This window comes from Parambassis ranga, chromosome 2 (assembly GCF_900634625.1).
Source record: "Parambassis ranga chromosome 2, fParRan2.1, whole genome shotgun sequence".
Classification (NCBI taxonomy): domain Eukaryota; kingdom Metazoa; phylum Chordata; class Actinopteri; family Ambassidae; genus Parambassis; species Parambassis ranga.
In genome coordinates, this window is record NC_041023.1 from 25,901,929 (window position 1) to 25,924,591 (window position 22,663).

The following is a 22,663-nucleotide window of genomic DNA, read 5'->3' on the forward strand; positions in this document are numbered from 1 at the left end:
TGTGTTTGGAACGCTATGAATTATTGCAGACCTGAGCAGAACTCTGATTATGTTATGTTTATCAGTAATGGAAACAGAGGAAAGGAAGTGTATAAACAGTGGTTGAAATTGTCTGACAAGAATGAAATTACTGAATACCAGAGCAGAGCAAGGCTGTCTGTGCGGTCTCAACATTGGTAGGAACACAAAAGGTGACATGACAGCCTGCACATGTAGGAGGCATTTCATTAATATTTTCTCTGGAGATGCTCATATTTTTCCATTATTAAAGAACTAATACATCTGACTGAAAAATAAGTCATGTAATGAAAATATTCAGTACACACAGGCCTTTTCACTGCACTCAAAATAGGTTAACAGGGTCATCTGCTTGCATTAGTACTTAGTGGAGTTATTTATATTTTGATTAACTGATCAAAAGCATGTTTATATTTAACCTGCAAAATACTTGCATGTTATCAATAAGAAAAATACATATTCCATTTTAAGTGAACGTCATCAGCGTAGTCTCCAAACAGCTGCCACCACCTAATGCGCTGTAATAACACGGAGCAAACGTTTCTGTCGTGATGGCAGCAATGCGCTTATGTGATTGTGCCAACCATGCAACTTACGATACACAAAGAAGAGAAGGGGCGCGTCACTTCCGCTGCTGCTCAACAATGGCGTCCTCCTCAACGGCAGACGGCGTGAGCGAAACAGCGAAAAAATCAAAAAAGACTAAACATGAAGGTGAGTTGTTGATACTGAAACTCCCGAGATTGTTAATTAATGTGTAGCTACGCACTCGTTGTTAGGCAAAGCTGTGATTTAATACATGTAAACACGTCGTGCGAGGCACGCACCAGGAAGCATGACGGTGGAAAGCTTAAAACTTAGAACGTGCATATCTCTGAAACCTGTGCTATGATCGACCCAAAGCACCAGACAGATCCACATCTACAGAAACATTTTGCGGAGTTGCCGTTAAAGGCTGTGTGTTTTGTATGAGTATTGAACGGGGAGTGGAGCTGAGAACATCTGTAGTAAGGTTTTGATGCCTGTGCCCTGCAGTGGATGAATCTGAGCTCCTGACTGTACCCGATGGATGGAGGGAGCCGGCGTTTAGCAGAGATGATAATCCCCGCGGTATGCTGGAGGAGAGCAGCTTTGCCACCCTCTTCCCCAAATACAGAGAAGCCTATTTAAAGGAGTGCTGGCCACTGGTGGAGAAGGCTTTAGGAGAGGCGGTAAGTCCAGGACAGGCAGTTATCACCTCACTTTTTGGGTTTAAACCTGAGACAATGCACAAGGAGTCATGTCTTTGTAACACCACAAACACGTCTACAACAACAAACATCACCCATTGTATTTTCAGGACTCTTCAGTGTACGTCACATATTGACTTCTGTGTCATATTGATCATGCTTTGGCAGCACGTCAAAGTGTCTTTGGACCTCATAGAGGGCAGCATGACAGTCTGCACCACTAAGAAAACCTTTGACCCATATGCCATAGTGAGAGCCAGAGACCTCATCAAGTTGCTGGCAAGGAGTGTCCCATTTGAACAGGTAGCCAAGTCGTGTACTGTTTGTACTGCATGTGTGCACAGAATCAGTTTCTTGTTATTTCTAAATGTTATCACAGAGTGTCATATTTCATCTGCTTTTCTTTGTGTTGCTTTCAGGCTGTGCGGATTTTACAGGACGACGTGGCCTGTGACATCATTAAAATTGGCACCCTGGTGAGGAACAGAGAGCGGTTTGTGAAGCGAAGACAGCGCCTGATTGGCCCCAAAGGGTCTACCCTAAAAGTGAGTGCTGCACTCAGAGTCCAGCTGAACATTCACACCTGCCTTGAACATAATCCTAGACATACAGCTTTTTTATTGTTATTGATGATGATGTGGTGGGATCTAATATCTCTTTCAATAATTACCAACACTCATCCTAATTAAACGGCACGTTATCCACCTTATTTTGCCCTCCTGTCTTGTCATTTCAGGCGTTAGAATTGCTGACTAACTGCTACGTGATGGTGCAGGGAAACACTGTGTCGGCCCTGGGGCCTTACAACGGCCTGAAGGAGGTACGAGTGTCACACTGTTCAAATACTGGACACAGGGTGGGAAGGCTCACCTTCAGTTAATATAAGGTGTCTTTGTAGATACAAATAAAATGATAACAATATCAAACTGCATTTCTTAAGCTGGATCCATACTCTGCGAGAACAGAGAACTCCCTTCCCCCTGCCGACGTTACGCCCACAAAATGACGTCATTTTTTTTATCTCGGACCGCCCGTTGTGCAGCACTCTCGTACACATGGCCCGGGCAGAACTTTTTCTCTCAAGGCTGTGCGTCAACCATGCTGTGATTGGTCGGAATTTATTGTGGCCGTGATGAATGTGGAGAAGCGCAAGAGCTTCTTCAGGTGCAGAACACACAGACAGAAGGAGGAAGTACAACGACGATGGACAGTTTAGATGAGCAGCTGGCAAACAGCTCCTGGAAGGAGAAACACGGCGCACAGAGCAGAGTGTCTGTCCAAAAGGTGGCGATATAAACATTAATCCCAGTATTGATCACGGCGTTACAGTGACTCACGCACATTAAACACCGGGAGACGGGATGTATTATTGCAGACAGTCATCCACACGTTCACAGAATTAAACTCACACAGACCAGAGGTCTGCTACAGTCAGCTACATTGATCTTCTATCTATTGTCATGCTGTACGCCCTCTTCCCTGAACATTATCAGCTCGTTAGGCCAGGTAACCACGACTGTGTGCACAATTTACAATGCAATTGCATTGTCAACCTTTTGTGTGTGACATGCGCTGCGTAGGAGGGCCGTATGAGGAGTTCTGCACACACACATCTCGCGGAGTATGCCTTTTTTTTACTTTTACCACCCGTGGAGCGATTTCTCTGTTCTCGTGGAGTATGGAACAGCCTTTAAATGAGATTGTTATATGAATAATGCATGCTGAAAAACACTTAGTTTAATAGGAGGTGGTCTCCAATGGTTTATGTTATGTTATGTTAATAAATATAATGAATTAAAGCTGGATTCTAAAATCATTGAATGTACACACATTTATAACAGTTTAATGTGTCTTTTTCCTCGTCTGTTCAGGTACGTAAAGTGGTGATGGACACCATGAAGAACATTCACCCCATCTACAATATCAAGGTATGTTAGACTCAAACAGGGCTTTACTGGCAAAAATAGTTCTAAAAGGATTAAAAAGTTTCAGTCATGCCCAATGAAGAATTTCTCCATCCTTGTTCTGACCTTCTGACTGAAATATAAACCTCTCTGGGTTTAAACGCCAGTGGTGGCTCAGCCTGGAGCTGAGGGCATGAAGGAGCAGATGCACCACTGAATTACGTGTTTAAAGTAGGAGACTCACTGTCCTGTTTACACAAGCAGTCAGCAAAATGTGCTGTATATTCATAGGGAGACATTATTAGGCACACATGCCGGGAGTTTCTTTGCAGCACATGCACTGTGAGGTAAAAGATGGTTCTCACTGTGAGAGCAGGCTGATCAGTATTACATTAAAAAATAGGCAAGTGGTAATAATGTGGCAGTGGAAACAAATGTCACACACACCTTTTCAGTTCAGACCAGTTTTATTTGTATAGCATCTTTTACAGCAAAATAGTTTTTAGACATTTAACAGAGACTCAAAGGAGATGACATTAACTTAAAGCAAATTAACCTGATGCTGGATCTTACCGAGCCCCTAAAGGGACATAAGTAAAGGCTGTTCCATACTCCGCGAGACAAAGAGCGGAGAACGCACTCCACGGGTGGTAAGAGATACAAAAAAAGGTCTTTTGTGCCTTTATGACCACATTTGCACATCTACTGTGTTCCAATGTACCTGCGATACTTCAAACTGTCCGGTGATGAGCTGTGAAGATGCGACATTAAAAGTAACAATAGCAAAGATATACAGACATTGTTAACGAGCCTATTATGCCCCGGTATGTAGGAGTATATAGAATGGTAATAACAGTCACCATCTGGTATGTGTGAACGGCTGTCTGGAGTTATTGGTGACAAATCACCCTGACTTGCCTTTCTTTCTTTTATTGCTCATCATGCAAAACCGGTATGGTCTTATCTAAATCTGTTGAATCAGTGCTGTTTATACACCTACCTATATACCTGGAGAGGCTCTTGCGCTTCTCCACTTTCATCACGCCCACAATAAATTCCGACCAATCACAGCATGGTTGCCGCACAGCCTTGAAAGACAAAGTTTGGCCCGGACCCTGTGCACAGGAGTGCGGATCAGCGGGCGGTCAGAGACAAAAAATGACGTCATTTTGTGGGCGTAACGTCTGCAGGGGGGAAAAATGTCTTTGTCTCGTGGAGTATGGATCCAGCTTAATTATTATCTCTAGTGTCTCCAGCACCCCAGGTAGTTTCACACACGGCATATCTTCTCATGAGTATGAATTAGTTTCTCATGAGTGCGACATTTGTTTTGCCAATGTCCCTTCAAGGGCTCCATAGGATCTGAAGTTTGACAATGAAACCAATGTGCAGTACGAAAGGCCTCTGTCTGCTCCACTAGTGGGTATTGTTGCAGCCTCTGTGATAAATTAATTCAAACTGTCTCTGCAAGCAAAAACAGTAGTGATAGAGAGAATGTACACTTCCAAAGCATCATGATTGTAGTACTTTAATCCCACAAACTCTCTCACGGCTGCCGCTGTCAGACTCTGATGATCAAACGGGAGCTGTGCAAAGACCCTGACCTGCGGACGCAAAGCTGGGAACGCTTCCTTCCAAAGTTCCGTCATAAAAACTTGGCCAAGCGCAAGGAGCCCAAGAAGAAGAGCATGAAGAAGGAGTACACACCATTCCCTCCTCCACAGCCAGAGAGCAAGGTCAGGAGCAGCTTGTCTGAAAACACACATCTGCAACTGCTTTCATGTCGTCTTACTAACAAAGCGGGCTCCCTTTGTAGGTTGATAAGGAGCTGGCCACAGGAGAATTCTTTCTGCGTGAAAGTGTGAAAAGGAGGAAGAAGATGGAGGAAATAAAGGTGAGCATCAGAGTGGATTCATTTCCACTGTGCAGGAGCATCTGGCCAGAATGATCAGCCACAGAGCTGCTGTGTCTGTAAACCAGCAAGCTAGTTTAGCAAGGGCTAATTCCATTAAGGCCAACATCCCATTTGAGGAACTGCAGTGTATAGAAAGTGATGTAAGACGTCTCAGCTGTATTAAACTCATGTTGTCATCAGTAACTCATTGTTCCTCTTTCCCAGGTCAAACAGGCAGAAGCGTTAACCAAGAAGCAAGAAGAGCGGAACAAAGCTTTCATTCCTCCTAAAGAGAAGCCTTTGATGAAGAAGGCTACTAAAGGTGAGGTTAAAAAAACAATGCACCATCACTGTTTGCTGTAGTCATACTAAGCTCTCTTCCTACCCTGTTGACTCTGTTACAGCCCCAACAGAAACTAAGCTGGACATCGAAGCCATCAAGGACAAAGTGAAAAAGGCCAAAACAAAGAAGCTGGGGGCTCCTCCGGTGAGCCCTGCTCCACCCAGCAGCAGCACAGACAGAAAGAAAAAGAGCAAAACAAAAAACAAAGGTTAATCTCACACACACACCCCACTGCTGATGTGACAAGCACCATGTGAGGGGGGGGGCATGTCGTGGACACAAGACTGTAAGCACCTAGGAAGACTGTGCATGTGCGCATGCACGGATCAAGTGATTCCAGATGGCTTCATTCAGCTACTTGTTTTGAAAACAGACCCAAGTGTGTTGAACATGAACGTTCGTGTTTTTTCTTCCTCTTTTGAATGGACAGTATTTATGTTTCCTTTTTTGTTTAGACAGATCTGTTTTCACTCTTTCAGACATAAAAAAATTAAAGTTTTTAAACGACCTCGGTTCAATTTTGGTTTTATCGTTTGTTTTTTCCCAGCACATGTACACCATGTGAGGTCACACAGGCTTGAAGCTGCAGCTGATGTGTGTAAATGATCTCATCATATATGCTGTTAACAAGTAATGACTTGCTGTTAATCTGCGCCGCTATGTTGTACGGTGTTGCTTGGAGCAAAACCAAAGAAGCAAAGCTGAGGGACAGAACAAGAAGCTGAACATGTTAACGCTGCTCTGTACAACAAAACAGCTGCTCTACTCATAGCAGAAGACGTCAGGGTAAAAGTAGCGCACTGCATATGCTGCTGCGAAGGTGATGATGAGGGCAACAGGCCGGATGATGAGGGTGGCCACATAGCCAGTGCCTATGTTGGTGTCAGCCAGAGTCAGTACAGGGTCCCAGTCTGGTGTCCAGTTGTAGCCTGGAAACATTTATATGGTTATCCAGTGGAGCCATTTATACGCACCCATAATACCACAGAACTTTTCTTCATTCATGGATCATGTAGTGCTACATCTCTAGAGGCTTTCCTTCAATAAATAAATGTCTAATCTGATACACTGCATTAATGGAAAGCTGTTTTGTGAAACACTCTGAACTGCACAGCAGTCTTTAAAGGAAAAGTATTGTCTGGTGTTTCACTTACTTTTCTGTGAATCTCGTTCAGGGCTCCCTGCAACGACATTAGGACACATAAGGAAAGGTTGACGTGCCTTTTTACGGTGCTCTGTCTTTTGATACTCACTGCACAGATTGTCCTTATATGTGCCTTCACATTTAGGACCGGATTCTCCTTCAGATTTGTATGGTTGTCTTCCATTTATGTTACCACTGCAAAGGCAGACTGAAGTCACATTCTTATGTCATAGATAACAAGGTTGTTCATTCAGGCGGCATGTTGTCCTGGAACTTTATTAGGTCTTTATTAGGCAGGAGAAGTGAATAGTCTGACAGTAAACCACTTTATTTCGCATGAAACTGACTGGCGCATGTTAGACTTACGCAGTGGCATAGTTGCAGACAAACAAAGCACCTTCGTGTTTAGTAAAGTACTCCACACCATTTGGACACCGTTGGACTGCACAACCGACCTTGTAGCTACTCGCCCACACAACCTGGGAGCAAAGACGAGCGTGAAACACACAACCCCATCATCTCTTTAAGACACACAATAATCACTTTATCACTGAAGGCACATACCTGTGTGTAGTGGCCACAGATGGACTGGCAAGTGTTCGCTTGGTAGTTGTAGTATTGTGTTTCATTCACCCACCGTTGTATTGCACGGCTTACATCAAAAGATGATGGCGGGGCGCCTGTCCAGATGTTCTCTCCTACAGAGGAGAAGGTGGGGTGGACACGGCGCACATCTCCAAGGTAGATGTTGTGTTTAAACTCACAGTGTCTTGCCCACGCTCTCGCAGTAATGGCCAAGCCTGCATCCCATGTCTGGATGAGTAGATTACTTATTATTATTATTACACGTTTATTATAAATGACAGCATTCGAGTGGTTAAAAATCCTACCATGTACAGCATGTCGCTCGCAGGTGGGCTGACGCCAGAGCGCGCTCTGTTGTGCTCCCTCACACATTCGTCGATGAACTTCACATCACTGATTTCTGGCATCGAGGCCGACCACACAGCTAAACCCAGGAGAGTCCACGCCTGCAGAAACATCTGCACCCTGCTCGCCATGTTTCAGTTTGACACTTCTTTATCTGTTTTAAGTGCTACAGGAAGTTACACACCCTACAGAAACAGGATGTAAGGCTGTTTTTGAGAAGACAGTGAAGTTCACAGGGTGTGAGCTGTCCACCATTTGACACATGCAGCACAGTGTTTAAAATAGACTGTAGTAAACCGCTAGTTCACACTGCGCTCTCACTCGGATCCATAAGACCATACATGGGAAAATACTTCATGTATTGCATCCTCTCTCCTGATGGTCTCACTGTTGTCTTCATTAAATAGGAGAGTTGTGTATGATTTATACATTTACACAGTTTATTTGCACTTATCTTAATTACAGCTGTCATTATTTGTTGTACCGTATTTATTTTGCATTTAAGGATAAACAGCTCTGTCTTGTTCTTTTTCACAGTATGAAGGATTTGATCACTTCTTTTGGTAAAGCCTTTATCTTCTTAGGTTTTATGTGTTGCCATTGTACTATTATCATGGCCACCAGCATAGAATGATCATGTTTCTGCCACATGTACCATTAACTCATCAATTACCCTCCCAAATGCTTTCAAAAATCACTTCCTGTAATTTGTGGCTGAGAGGAAGAGGACTGTTTGAGGAACCACAATGACCACCCTCCCATTTCGGCCACATGGCTGGGGGTACATCTGTCCTCTGAGGACGACTGAGTCATCTTTTATCTATTATTTATGGGATTATTTTCTAACGCCATCTGGGAGTGGTGGAAACAAACAGCAGGTGGTTAATAGGAACTGACTATGCTATCTGTATTAAGAATGACCCTGAGTGAAAAGATTAGGCATCGAGTGGTTTGATTCTTCACGAACAAGTTATGTGTAACTTCAAGTTATAAATTTGTATTTATTCCATAATACAGATTATGCAAAACACCATTTAAATGTCAATTTTAGGCTGTGTGGTGCAAAGAAAATACATTTCATTACAATTGATTCATTCAGCATAAACAACCCTAGTGCATTGGGAAAAAATAGATGTACATGGTTAAGTGCAGCTCAAAGGGAGGGAGCCGTGCATTTTAAGAATTCAGTAGTGTTGGGGTGCACGTCCTTCCTGTGGTGTTAAGGTTTAGTGCTAATTCCCAAATTTCCCCAAGGGACCTTCCCAAAGGGATTAATAAAGTATATTCTAATGAATGCATGTGCACCACAAAATATACACTCACTGTGTATTGTGCTTTAGAGCAGTGGTCCCCAACCACCGGGCCGGGGACCGGTACCGGTCCGTGGGTCATTTGGTACCGGGCCGCACAGAACGACTGAGCAAAAAAATATATTATTCATTATCTGAGTCTGAAAGCTGTTTCATTTATAAATCGATCAGATTCATCCGCCTGTGCCTTTAAGCACCTGCAGACGCTGGTCTCGGTCACGGGATACGGCCCCAAAATTAAGCCTAAAAGCAGCAAAAATAAATAAAAAACAAACGTCTTTGGAGAGCTTCTTCGGAAAGGGGAAAGACCTAACGAGGGGACAGAAGAAGAGGAGCCTACCCCTTCAAAGAAAAAGAAACCTGCATTTAAAAGACTATATCAGGAGTCCTATTTAAAATATGGATTTATTGCAACAGGTGATTCTCACACACCAAGTCCGCTCTGAGTGACATGTGGCGAAGCCTTCAAAACTGCTTTGGCACTTAAGACCAAGCACCCTGCATTAAAAGACAAGCCATGGAGTTTTTTGAAAGAAGAAAACGTGAACAAGAAGGACAGAAGCAATAAATGACAAAATGACGGAGTGGACTGGACATAAGAAACACGCTTCGGGTGTCATTGTCTCCCATTATCCCCAGATGGGACCGCCTCATTGCTGAGAAAGCTCAAAGGCTCCCACTAATTAAGCATAAGAGTAAGTTGTCATTGTATGCACTTTGTTTTTATTTTATATATTTTTTTCTGTGCCGGTCCGTAAAAATATTGTTTTACATGATACCGGTCCGTGGTGCAAAAAAGGTTGGGGAACGCTGCTTTAGAGTGTGTACATTGATTATTGATGATAATGTCTCATGGTTATACTTTGAAGTTGGCTTCCTGGAGTGTGGGATACAACTCAGGATCTCCTTCTGGAGTCTCTTGTATATTGGAAAGGTCCCAGACATCAATGTTGAATGGGAAAAGGCAAAGGATCTGTTACTTTGGTGAGAAACAGGAGGTTGGGTGTCCCAGGGCAGTAACAACATATATTAAAGGAGAGACTGCATATACAGAGATTGAAATTACCATCACAATCATTAGAACAGATTATATCATGATCAATAAGATGAAACTTGACAAGACAGGTGAGCGTGTGTAGTTCTGTCATACAATGTTCTGTAGTTAGTCTCTTTTTCCACAAGTAAGCTGCCGAAAGGTTAATCACCTACATCCAGCTATTATTATTCAGATAGTTTGAATGTTGTTGTGCTTTAAATTTGTTCTTCTTCATTTACCAATAATCCAGATTCATGCCACAACACAGTAGTCCCTTGATTCCTGTGGTATAGGTATCTGCTGCAAGAACTGGTCCCAGTCTGGTCGGCTAAGTGGTAACTCTGTCTGGAAGTGGTTCCAGAACCTGGAGGCCAAATTTATAATACATGTGAGGAACAATGACGGTCCTGGTCGTACTGACATTGGAACACAGTGTGCATTTTGTATTCCAGTATTTACATCATTATATTACATTTATCATGACTTATATTAACATATGAGACATATGAGTGTATGTACTTGTGGTGGTAGATGTCGGGGTCTCGGCTTATTCGGTTCTGATAGCCGATGTAGAGGTCATCCCAGAGACGCCCGTGCAGCACAGTATACCTCATTACCCCGATTCTGTTTTTTAACTTGAAAGAAGAGACAAAGAAATTTAGCTTAACTGCTCTGTCAAAGCAGCACCTCGTGTGTGACACTGCAAATGACCCCAAACTTTAGCACGCTAGCCCTGGATCACTTCCCTGGATGTAACATCAAGAATCAACATGAAGCAGAAAAAAATGGATGTGAAGATGCTGTCATTTGCAGACAGTTTTCTACATGTAGAGGACAGCTTTAAACAGCCTTCAGTTTGAAGTTAATTCAATTAATTAATCAAGTATTGAATTAGGGAGTGAAGGAATAATACGTTCAGTTCCACAGTGACTCACTTCCACATAGGAGTGCTCTCTTTTAGGCGTCGTGGTGGGGAATGACAGATCCAAAAAGTCCACGAGATAGTCATAGCCACCACTGACAGGTTCAAAGTCATCATCTGTCTCAATGACCTACATGTGGAGACATATGCAATTATTCAAATGCACATTTGTGTTAAACAAGCTGGGAATGAAAAGGAGGAAAGCGTAAAAGCCAAAATTAAAACTAGGTTCAGTTCATAAAAAGCTTACTGAAAGGAGCAGGCCAGGGGTTTTGAGAGAAAGTAGCCAAGGAGGATCACTCAAAGCTGAAAGGGAGAGAAATATGATGAGGAAACAACCAAGAGCTATCTATAATCATTAACTATGACTCCCATCCTCACAGTTCTTGCTGAGCTGAGTGACTGCAGAGGCTGCTGTGGTCAAACAGGCTCCATCTGTTCATCAAACCAGCTCTATCTCCAATAGTTTCAGGCTTAAAACCAATCTGTCAAATACATTATTACTGTATGTAATAAATGTGTTTGTAGAATGCAGTTTAGCATTGTGTTTAGCATAAGCTATAGCTGTTTTTATAGCATTTTTAATAGCATAAAGTAAAAGGTGACAAGAAAAGGGAGGATTGTCCAAATGACAACTTAAATAGAGAAAAAGTACAAGAAGTAGAGCTGACAGTTTCTGCCTCCGTTGGTTCATATATATATTTACCCGCACAACAAGGTTGTAGTTTCGAAATCCTGCCCAGGTGTAATAAAACTGGATCCAGCTTTGATGTTTAAATATCTCACAGCTGATGGCGCTGTTCAATTCATCCAAATACAAGTCAAACTCGTAGCTGTCCTTGTAGATTTTTGTACCGGCTGGTGGGTCGGTGATGGGCTCACTGTGGTCAGTGGTGATATAGAAAGTAGTAAATGAAAAATGTACATTACTACATTTGTACATTTGTACATTTGTACAAATGTAGTGTAGTGTAGTGTAAATGTAGTGTTAAACACTACTTTGATGTAGCTGCAGCAGCCACATGTCAATAACCCAGTAGCCATAACCTCAGCTGTGACCGTTTCTAATCCTCTAAGTTACCTTTATCCAGTTACCTCCCTTCTCTCTCGAACACAGCTGCTATTTTACAAAGATGAACATTGAGTGCACACTGAACGTTTAAGCAGCTGATCTCCTGAGCTGCACATTTATGGTTTAGCATATATATGTTATCTCCTAAGTCACTTTGTAATTTTACTTTCAACTGTGCTATTATTAAAGTCCACTGTTATAATTATTTCTTTTGTTTTTTGCTGTCTTCAAAGTGAACCTTTGATCATCAGACAGGACAGCACTGCCAAAGATATGGTATGTGCGGTCAGTTGGGTTATCTAACCTAACCTCAAACCCTGAGCTGTATTCCAGTTATTATAGTCCAGATAAAAAGGCAGAGAGCTTGCACAACAATAAGAGGCTGAGGCTGCGTGGTCAGGTTCACTTCTGTTTTCACAGACAAGTGTATTTAAGTATGTGTGTGTGGCTATGTGTGTTTTTTTACTGTATTTACTGCCACTTCATGCTTTGCTTTGCTGGCATGCCCAATCAAAGTAAACACTGGCCTTATACTGACATGTGTAATGAAAGTTATGTGCAGCACACACACAGACCTGCTTGTAGAGTCTCTCAGAGCGAGGCTGAGGTCCAGCACTGCACCTGGTTTAGGGGTCCATGTTTTGATTTCAGGTGCAAACTCCTTGATAAGCGCATTGAGGTCCTCTGCACAGTTTTTAACATTTATATCCTTAATGTATCTTCACATAAACACAGGAGAGACAAACAAATGGAAGAGATACATTACGAGAATAAACCAATAATATAGGTTATGGTGTAAACACAACCACAGAAACTGCACATCTGTTCATCTGCATGTGGAAGTCTACAACAGAAACTCTCTCATCAACCACTGACTGAATGGGGTGCACGGCCCCATTGATGGAAACTCTACCTGTCTGTTGGATGGGCCTCCACAAAATAGCCAGCAAATGGGCAGTAGATCCTCGGCTGCAGGGATTTCACCAGCGTAGCTTTGTAGTTCAACAGCTTCCTCCTTTCAGTTTTGATGAACTGTGCCTTCCAGGAATCTTATAACAGACAAACAACAAATTTGCTGCTAGCTATAGCGCACACATACACCACTAAGAGTTAAGAACACCTGCCTCACCTGTGTATTTCCCTCCATAGAAGGTCATAGGGAATCCAGATGCCCCTCCAGCAAAGTCGCTCATCACCAGGTCTACATTGTGCGGTAGCCTGCCTCCATTTGGTCTGGTGCAGTCCACGGTGTTCAGGATCATGTGACCTGTAATTAAAGTATGTTAAAACCATCTATTTTTATATAAACAAGCATAAATCATTCAAAAGCACAAACCTTTATAGTCAACAATGATGCAGGTGTCTATTTCTGGGTGTACACCATCCATAAGGATCATAAATCTCAGGTGATCGTCAATCTGCATGAGGCGAGGCGATTTGTTTGTTTTTTGATATTTTTTTCAATGTATTTGATTCAATATTTTTGATTCTAGTTATTCTCATGTATTTATTTGCTCTGATGTGAAGTTGTGACTTACCTCTTGCCAGACACCAAAAGGAACGACATTGATGTTGGTCAGTTTGACTCCACTTTGCCCTAAATACCTGATGCATCATGACAAAAAGAAGAGGCTGCGGCTGGTTACTTGAAACACATTAATGACTTGTTTTTAAATATCTGTAAGTGCAGCTCTGTCATTATACTAACCAAAAGACTGGTCTGGATGTGTCACCTACGTATATGGGGACATCTGGTCTTCTTTCTGATAGGACTTTCAGTGTTGGGTAGCTATAGAAGATACAGCATGTCAAATCACCAAAAATACCCCAGTACGCTGTCTAAATGTTGATTTAAAAATCTGCTCAGATTTAGTTATTATGTGCCTGCAACCTGAAACTTGAAACAATCACCTTGCTAATGTCAGTGTAACATAGTAATGCGTGTTTAACAGCAGAGGTTACCTGAGGTGGTCTGAGTGCATATGGCTGATGTAGATGAGATCTGTCCCACACAGTCTGTCCAGGGAGTCTGCTGGGGGCTCATGAAGCAGCCACCAGCCCCTGGCAAAAGCAGGACCAATCAGCCACGGGTCGAACATAAATCGTTTCACTCCGAACTGCAGCTCCATGCAAGCATGAGTGAAGTATGTCACCTGGGAGGAAAGGTCAGTTTCACTTGAGGCTTATATAATATTATTACCATGACTATTGTTGGATCTTAAAATGCTAGTAAAGGATGAGATTTACAAAATCCACATGGAGGAGGGTTCTTCCAGGCACAGCTGTGACTCGTCACATGCAACAGTATAAATATAATTTTTCTTTGTCACCTTACAATAACTCGCTGTGGAGTGCATGATCTGTTCTTCCTCAAACAGACAAACACATACCTTCACCTCTCCTTCCTGGAGCTCTTGTGGTTCTCTTGGGTCAGCCAGCCACGGGTCTGCAGGGTCCAGCTCCAACAGCTGAAGTCCACCATCATCCAAGAACTCTACCTCTGTGTGAGTGACAGAATGCTCCTGTTCAGCTGACTTTATTTATTTACTTTCATTAAATAATAGATTAGTTGCATGTAATTACATTTGAAATGTCCTTGTTTTGTTTTTTAAAAATACATTTTGGAATTATTCTTTCTTCATGCTGTTACGCAGGCTTAAGAAACTTCTCAGACTGTAATACATGCCTTTATTTCTTCACCCTTTTGCCTTGAATGGGGCCTGCTGCATCTTAATAATAATGGCTTACAGTATTTGACGACAAGTTAATGTCTGTCTGTCACCACAGAGTTATTGGTGCATTTTATTGTTTTCACTATCTAGTAGTAGTAGCAAGTCAAACTTTAGCTACACTGTGTTAGCTGCTGGTTAGCGATATGAATCATTAAAAGTTTTAATTTAAAACTTTTGGCAACAAAGTCTTTACATAGAAGAAAAAGGGAGAATCCCAACAACAATGAGAATGATGGGTAAACAAGGCAGAGGAGACAGCATATTCCTGATTATGTTATAGAGCCCACTTAAGCAGATGAGTCTGATATAATCCTCTGGTTTGTTCGCCGGTGGTTCTGCTGGCAGCCCACAGGATTGGCTTGTATGCATTTAGTCTTTTGTTATCATCTGTCCATCAAAAACAAACCATGACCTGCATGACCTAACTGCCAAACCTAACTCCAGCAACACTGGAGCTCCTCGAAGAAAAGTGCTGTCTCCTTTTCTATTCACCACCTACACAGCTACCTTCAGAAGTACTCGGATGACACAGCCATAGTTGGGTTTGTGGAAAATGGACAGGAGGATAAGTACAGGGGCCTTGTGGAGTGTTTTGTCAGGTAGTGTGGGGAGAATCACCTGCAGCTGAACGTGGCCCGGATGAAGGAGATGGTGGTGAACTACAGCAGGGATAAGCCACCGCCCTCCCTCAGTGGGAAAGATGTGGACATGGTCTCATCTTACAAGTTCTTGGGTGTCCAACTGGACAATAAATTCTCCCACCCTCTCCACAACATGGTGGACAGACTGAGAACCAGCTTCAGCAACAGACTCCTGCTGCCCCGCTGCTCTAAGGAACGGTACAGGAAGTAATTCCTGCCGTCTGCCATCAGACTGTATAGCTCATCTGTGACTGTCAGAGCTGTGCTCACTAACTCGGACTAAAGCATCATCAGGTGCACTTCAAATGTCTCAGTTACATTAACTGTGTATTTATCTTCTCTTTGATCTGCTTCTATGTGTGTGTATGTGTATATTCTGCTATTAGGTGCGTGTGTGAATATATATTTTCTTGTATATATTGTATTTATTGCTGCTACTACAACTTAACTTAATAAAGTAATTCTTAATCTTAATCTTAGACATGAATGGCTGTGGGTACAATTTGGATGATGTATGTTTTCACTAGGGATGCACTGAAATGAAAATTCTTGGTCAAAACCGAAAACTGAAAATGAGAAATCCAAGGTTGAAAACTGAAAAACATTATTATGCCAATTATCAGTACCATTATATTTATGGCTATGACTGTACTAACCTCACTAAAATCAAGGCATTGCAAATGCATAAATAAATATTATTGTTTCAAAGAATAAAGCAATTACAACATTTTTTATTCGGTGCATCCCTAGTTTTCACCAACTTGGAGAATATTTGGTACAACATGTTCCTCAAGGTAGATGGAACTTACCAAGTTCGTCCTGCCAGAAGCTGTCTGGTGGATTCACATATTTCATTGTCGACACATTTAGTGCCCAGTTGTGTTTAGTACATTTAACAGTGCTGCGTGAAGAGACAAAACATTGCGTCAAATGAAAACACTTCTTTTTCTCATTTATCAAGAAACACTAGCTCACTACAGCACGTCAAACAAGTAGCTTACACAAACTTTATCAAACTTTTGATAAAACAAATGTGTTTTGGTCTCACCTGCCGTCCAAGTCCTCAATGTCTTTGATAAAATGCCCCCCTTGATGTTTGCATTGGTTCCTGCATGCTTTGAGTCCATCATTGCTCTTATAGATGATGTAACATTTACTGTCTTCAGAATTCCTCTTGAAATTAAGCCCTTCTTTGAGTGAGCTCACTGCCTCAGCATCCAGCCGCAGCACCACAGATGCTTTTTGAGACATCCTTTTAACTGTGAGATGTCAGATTAAAGGAAAGATAGTTTTGGTAAATTGCTATTCATAACAATGTATGAAGAGAAAAAGGTGATTTACACAAAAAAATGTCTGCCATTGTCCACATCTGCAACAAGCACTGTAAAGAATGTTGGCTGAGTAATGGCCCCATGTTGGATTTGTAGTTAAAGTTTAATTACTGTTAATTATCTACTGTAGCTTGTCCTTCTTCATGCTGGATTTTTCTGCATCCAGCTGTTTCCTCATCCTGTAGTTTGCAGCTGCCTATTGTTGGTTGTAATGTTTTTGGTTTTCGTTATAAGTTGTCATGTAGTAAATTATTATTTGGCATATACACACACTTGAAGTAAGAAAAATCAAAATAACAATCATCATAAAGTAATTAAAGATATACCATGTCAATTGAAATACACGATACAGTGATAATTAGCTATCAAAGACAACAAAGGCTCATTTGTGTTGTGTCTTTTAAATGACAGAAACAAATGTGTTTTTTTCATTACAGCAATGTTTCAGGTGCAGCTTGTAGTGTAGCAGGAAGTGTGTGTGTGTGTATTAATATTTGCGCCTGAAACATTAGTTTTACACACGCACACACACACACACACACACACACACACACACACACACACACATATAGGATGTATGTATATAAAGCCTTTGATGACACGGACACCCAGCATGTGGTTTTCCACACCAAGAATCGAATATTGAACCTTGAGCATCAACCATTGAACATTGCGGTCTGTCCAAGATACTAGGTCAACTTTTATTTCTTTATAATTTCAATAATGTGTTGTTTCTGTTTCAATTGTTCTGCTCCTAATTCTTTCTAGCCTCAGTGAAACAATGAGATCGTACAGAGACTATTTCCACTAATTTTAAGGTTCAGGACGCGGCTCTGACACATGTCGCTGCACTTAAAAGTGTAAAAGCGGGTTTTAAAGAACATTTTGTGGACTCACCTCCGAGCCTGAACCCCCCTCACAGGAAAAAGACCGTTACAAGGAGCCGCGAGATAACTTTCACTGCTCTGGCGTCACTCCGCTCGCACGTCTTATATATTGAGCTGTGTTGGGCCCGCCCCAAGCACTGGAGCGCGCTCTGTCTAAAAATCAGGAATCACGGATGTTGATGAAAATTCTGTCATCCAATACGTAAAGGAGATTTAAATCGTCTTTACACTTGACTTTTCAAGACCTGTATCCTGATTTAAAAAAAGATATGTACAAGATTCCCCCTTCGTCACTTCACTTTGTTCCAAAACAAATGGAACTCAATCATATATGTATATGTAAGCCCATATATGTGTGTGTGTGTATGTGTGTGTGTACAGTGCATCCAGAAAGTATTTACAGCGCTTCACTTTTTCCACATTTTGTCACGTTACAGCCTCATTCCAAATTGTATTAAATTAATGTTACCTCAAAATTCTACACACAATACCCCATTATGACAATATGGAAAAAGTTTTTTTTTTTTTTTTACATTTTTTGAATTTATTAAAAATAGAAAACTAGGAAATTACATTTACATAAGTATTCACAGCCTTTGCAATGAAGCTCAAACTGAGCTCCGGTGCATCTTTTTTCCACTGATCATCCTTGAGATGTTTCTGCATCTTAATTGGAGTCTACCTGCAGTAAATTCAGTTGATTGCACATTTGGAACGGCACACACAATAAGGTCCCACAGTTGACCGTGCATGTCAGAGCACAAACACCAAGCATAAAGTCAAAGGAATTGTCTGTAGACCTGCGAGACAGGATTGTCTTGAGGCACAAATCTGGGGAAGGACACAGAAAAATTTCTGCTTCTTTGAAGGTCCCAATGAGCGCAGTGGCCTTCATTATTCATAAATGGAAGATGTTTGGAACCACAAGGAAGGGAGAAGGGCCTTAGCCAGGGAGGTGACCAAGAACCCGATGGTCACTCTGTCAGAGCTCCAGTGTTCTTCTGTGGAGAGAGGACAGCCTTCCAGAAGGACAACCATCTCTGCAGCAATCCACCAATTAGGCCTGTATGGTAGAGTGGCCTCCTTAGTAAAACAAACATGGCATCCCGTCTGGAATTTGCCAAAAGGCACCTGAATGACCCTCATCCTCCGCTTATGTCTATCCGCTTCCCTCTCCCTCTTCACCATCCTCGCACTCTCTCTACCTCTAGTGACCAAGACCTGTTCAAGGACAATAAAGCTTTGTTTATTGACAATAAAATAAGATAAGATGAAACTTTATTAGGCCTAATCCTGAAGTGTTTCTGAGAATATATACCACGCCTTCTATAGTTTCAGTAAGATGTCAGAATCTGAAAGTTCATATAACAGCAGGGCAGCAGCGAAGAGTTAACTATGGGGGAGAATAGAGTGAAGTGAATGATGCAGATTTTCTAAGAGGATGTTCAACTGACTCATGGTTTTTATTCTCAGATATGACAGCTCTATGTGTGTGTGTTTCAAACCATCCATCAACCTTTTGGCCTGATGTCTATTCCTAAAAATACTTTTATTTATTTACGTTTTAAATAAATCTGGTCCTTAAAAATGGAAACAAAATGAAATCAAATGCATTAAGAACACTATATCTAAGAGATTTGTTATGACTTAATAAAACAAACTTTCAAATGTAGTGTATCTCACCATTGCTTTCTGATTGAATAGTAAACCAGAATGATCAGTCAGGAGGGTCTTTGAGTGTTTAACCCTGACTACTGGCTGTGGGTATTCAAGCCTTCAAAACAGGACAGACAGCACGCTTAGTCTCTTGCTTGATTTTTGCACTACAGTGGTTTATAAGCTCTGAACAAAACTTATGACCCGACAAGAGTTCTGATGGTGCTTTAACAGTTTACAAAGTGAGATAAGGACAAAAGCTAGCGGAGAGGAATGCCTGGACAGAGGATGATGAGGCGGGACTGACCTCTGGAAGGGAGGACATAACACAGCCCAGAAGCTGAAGACAAAAGCATATAAGAAGTTGTAGAGGGAGAGACAGAGAGAGAGCTAAAGGAAACAGTAGTAGTACTGTCAAATCATGCTCACAAGAGTTTTACTCAACAATGTGCAGTTCAACTGTGGGCAGTCAAAACAAACACTTCCTGCACAGGAGTTCCTGTTTCAGGAAGCCTCCTGTTATCCCCAGAGTGGGAGGCAGCCTCCGAGTTGATTCTTTGTAAAACATTAACAGGATTTCACTGTCCAGTCACTGCAGGTATTAAAGCTATTACTATGACCTGCTTACGCATATGTCTGTCAGGTCAGAATGGTTGCTGAGGTGATTTGAAGGACTTGAGTTTGATATCTCTAAAGATCTCTATTTTAATAAAGATGCGGCAAAAGAATCAAAAGTTTCTTCAGAAGCATCACTAATACTGTTGTGCTTGCTAGTACTGACACTGAGATGTGATCAGCCATATATTTGTGGCTTTGATAATGTGTTTCTGCAGAGGCTATCCATGTTTTTATGTGTTTGCTCATAAAAAAACAGACACTGAACATCTGTCTGTTATGAACTCTAAACTATATGGATCATCATCACTTTACTGCATTCTGTTCCATTAATCCTATTGCACAAGATACATTTTTATTGCCAGCAGACAAACAAAGGTTTTTAACCTGAAACCTATCACATCTTACTGAGAGATTACATTGTTAAATATCTCTGGATCAGTGGCCTTGATAATGGACGTAGAGTACATGACTGTAAGATGTCGGCCTATCTGCCGAGAGAGCTGACTGTTCATAACGGCTGTATATCTATCACCCAATGCCAACGTAAACACAGTGCTCTCTCTCCTGCTGAACGCCATAAACGAACAACAGCGGGCCCACCCCAACGGTGTTCACATCTTTGGATCATGTGTATCAACATCAAGCATGCGTACAGCATGTGCGGACACTCTTCAGAGCCTGCGACGCTGCCTTTAGGTCAGGGGATAGAGCACTGTACCGAGCTGCTCGAGCTGAACTGAAAAGAGGCATAAAAAGGCAAGGTGGACCACAGGATGCGCATACCACCTCTTCAAGAGCAACAACTCTCGGGAGGTGTGGCAGGGCATACATGACATCACTGAAGTAACACATCTAATTCAGTTCCTGTGCATTAACCAGCGTTTGTCATTTCAGGAAGTCTTTACAGTATTGGTTCGTCTTCTTCATCCTTGTGCCTCATACTATATCATTTGGTGAGTATACAGCGGTGTGTCCATGCGCGCTTCCCGCAGACCTTTCAAAGTCTCACTGCTTTCTTCCAGGACGCTGCGACGACATTTCATTCTCAATATGCTGGATGAGCAAAGAAGACGCTCTAGAAAGGTAAATATTTGGGTCATGTAAAATATCCAGTACACACAGGCCTTTTCACTGCACTCAAAATAGGTTAACAGGGCCATCTGCTTGCATTAGTACTTAGTGGAGTTATTTATATTTTGATTAACTGATCAAAAGCATGTTTATATTTAACCTGCAAAATACTTGCATGTTATCAATAAAAAAAATACATATTCCATTTTAAGTGAACGTAGTGTCCGAACAGCTACCACCACCTAAAGCGCTGTAATAACACAGAGCAAATGTTTCTGTCATGGTGGCAGCAATGCGCTTCTGTGATTGTACCAACCATGCAACTTACGATACACAAAGAAGAGAAGAGGCACGTCACTTCCGGTGCTGCTCAACTGGATTGAGGGAAAGCTCCCATCTGCATGGAAGGAGGCCTTAATTGTGCCAATAAGGAAACCGGGGAAAGATTCATCTAGCTCTTACATCAAATCTGTGTAAAATAATGGAATGTATGATAACAGAAAGGATGTCATTTGACCTGGAAAGAAGAGGAATGTTAGCTAGTTTCCAGAGTGGGTTTAGGAGAGCGAGGAACTCCACAGACTCTATTATCAGGCTGGAGAATGAAGTCAGGAAAGCCCAGGCAAACAAAGAGTCAGTAATTGCACTGTTCTTTGACATAGAAAAGGCTTATGACATGATGTGGAAGGAGGGCCTTTTAATAAAATTGCATAAACTAGAGGTTGGTGCCAGAGCTTTTAATTGGATCTGTGATTTTCTTTTTGGTAGGCAGATCCAGGTTTGGATTGGGTCAGCAATGTCTAACCAATATACAGTTGAGAATGGTAGTTGCTCTTCATTGTCATTATCAATGATGTCTTTTCTGATATCCCAGGTGATATTGGTCAGTCCCTTTTTGCAGATGACGGTGCATTATGGAAGAGAGGGAGAAACCTTAATCATTTATTGGTTAAGGCCCAAGAAGCTGTCAATGAAGTGGTTGAGTAGGGGTATGACTGGGGGTTCCGATTTTCAGTGGAAAAAACAAAAACAGTCTTCTTTACGAGAAGGAAAGTGAGCAAGAAAATTTAAAACTGAAGATCTATGGACAGGAAATTGAGAATTTTTGGGTGCAATGTTTGATTCAGGGTTGACATGGAAGGATCATATTGACAGGATTGAAGGAAAATGCAAAAAAGTGAATAATGTGATGAGATGTTTGGCAGGAAGGGAGTGGGGGGCAAGCTGCTTAGCTTTGAAAAGAGTATACCAGGCGCTGATTAACTCTGTGACAGATTATGGGTGTGCAGCCTTTGGATCAGCTGCCCCTTCTCTGCTAAAAAAGCTAGATGTCATTCAAGCTCAGGCTCTTAGAGTGTGTTGTGGTGCTTTTAAAACTTAAAAAAAGTGAATGCTTTGCAAGTGGAGATGGGAGAAATGCCGTTAGAACTGAGGGGAAAACAAATCATGGCAAACTATTGGGTTTATCTCAGAAGTCACAGTGAATCACACCCTACAAAACAAGTGCTTGTGGACTGTTGGGAGTATGGGAAGAGTGGAAAAGCCAACTTTGGGAAGGTAGGGAACCAGCTGGCAAAAGACCACCATATCGATGGTCTGCAGATAAGGATCCAGATACAGGAGTGACAGGTTTTGGGGTTTCAGTTCCATCAAGAAAGATTGGCATTAATAGGCGCACTTCAGATGGGTTGGGGGTTTACACTGTGGAGATGGTGGCAATTTTGGCATTACGGTGGGCCGAAAAAGCTAAATTAAGCAGGGTGTTAGTGTGCTCTGACTCTGCTGCAGTTCTGTTACGTATTAGGTCATTTCATTCGAGTCGGCAGGATATTCTCTATGATATCCTAGTAACCATACTCAGAATACATCAGGGAGGGGGTCATGTTAAGTTTTTGTGGGTACCGGCACATGTTGGGATCAGTGGG

At 41.9% G+C, this 22,663-nt stretch overlaps 3 protein-coding genes across 5 annotated transcripts; 1 reads left to right on the forward strand and 2 right to left on the reverse strand.

Annotated features, from left to right (window-relative positions):
- Positions 1-604: 604 nt before the first annotated feature.
- On the forward strand, positions 605-5,896 carry krr1 (KRR1 small subunit processome component homolog). The gene is made up of 10 exons (XM_028400008.1): positions 605-732; positions 1,054-1,229; positions 1,416-1,550; positions 1,667-1,792; positions 1,984-2,067; positions 3,119-3,175; positions 4,717-4,887; positions 4,968-5,045; positions 5,271-5,367; positions 5,450-5,896. Exons 1-10 carry the CDS (start codon positions 663-665, stop codon positions 5,599-5,601), a joined length of 1,146 nt encoding a protein of 381 aa, XP_028255809.1. The 5' UTR covers positions 605-662; the 3' UTR covers positions 5,602-5,896.
- glipr1a (GLI pathogenesis-related 1a) lies at positions 5,562-7,620 on the reverse strand. Its single transcript, XM_028400009.1, has 6 exons — positions 7,423-7,620; positions 7,097-7,345; positions 6,899-7,011; positions 6,642-6,727; positions 6,543-6,569; positions 5,562-6,317 (listed from the first exon to the last, which is right to left on the reverse strand). The coding sequence occupies exons 1-6, from the start codon at positions 7,591-7,593 to the stop codon at positions 6,151-6,153; spliced, it is 813 nt and encodes a 270-aa protein (XP_028255810.1). The 5' UTR covers positions 7,594-7,620; the 3' UTR covers positions 5,562-6,150.
- A 1,857-nt stretch (positions 7,621-9,477) lies between these two features.
- cmah (cytidine monophospho-N-acetylneuraminic acid hydroxylase) lies at positions 9,478-17,487 on the reverse strand. 3 transcript variants are annotated; one of them, XR_003670290.1, is made up of 16 exons: positions 17,404-17,487; positions 16,224-16,434; positions 15,985-16,076; positions 14,193-14,302; positions 13,765-13,955; positions 13,511-13,591; positions 13,341-13,407; positions 13,139-13,220; positions 12,932-13,069; positions 12,716-12,851; positions 12,378-12,521; positions 11,437-11,611; positions 11,112-11,215; positions 10,981-11,036; positions 10,744-10,860; positions 10,421-10,443 (listed from the first exon to the last, which is right to left on the reverse strand). XR_003670290.1 is itself a non-coding variant. In XM_028400741.1 (15 exons), exons 2-15 carry the CDS (start codon positions 16,424-16,426, stop codon positions 10,061-10,063), a joined length of 1,764 nt encoding a protein of 587 aa, XP_028256542.1. In that variant the 5' UTR covers positions 16,427-16,434; positions 17,404-17,487; the 3' UTR covers positions 9,478-10,060. The 3 variants fall into 3 exon arrangements, 1 of the variants encoding a protein (XP_028256542.1); XM_028400741.1 differs by lacking the exons at positions 10,981-11,036; positions 11,112-11,215 and adding an exon at positions 9,478-10,172 and having other exon boundaries at positions 10,328-10,443; XR_003670291.1 differs by lacking the exon at positions 11,112-11,215.
- Positions 17,488-22,663: the final 5,176 nt, after the last annotated feature.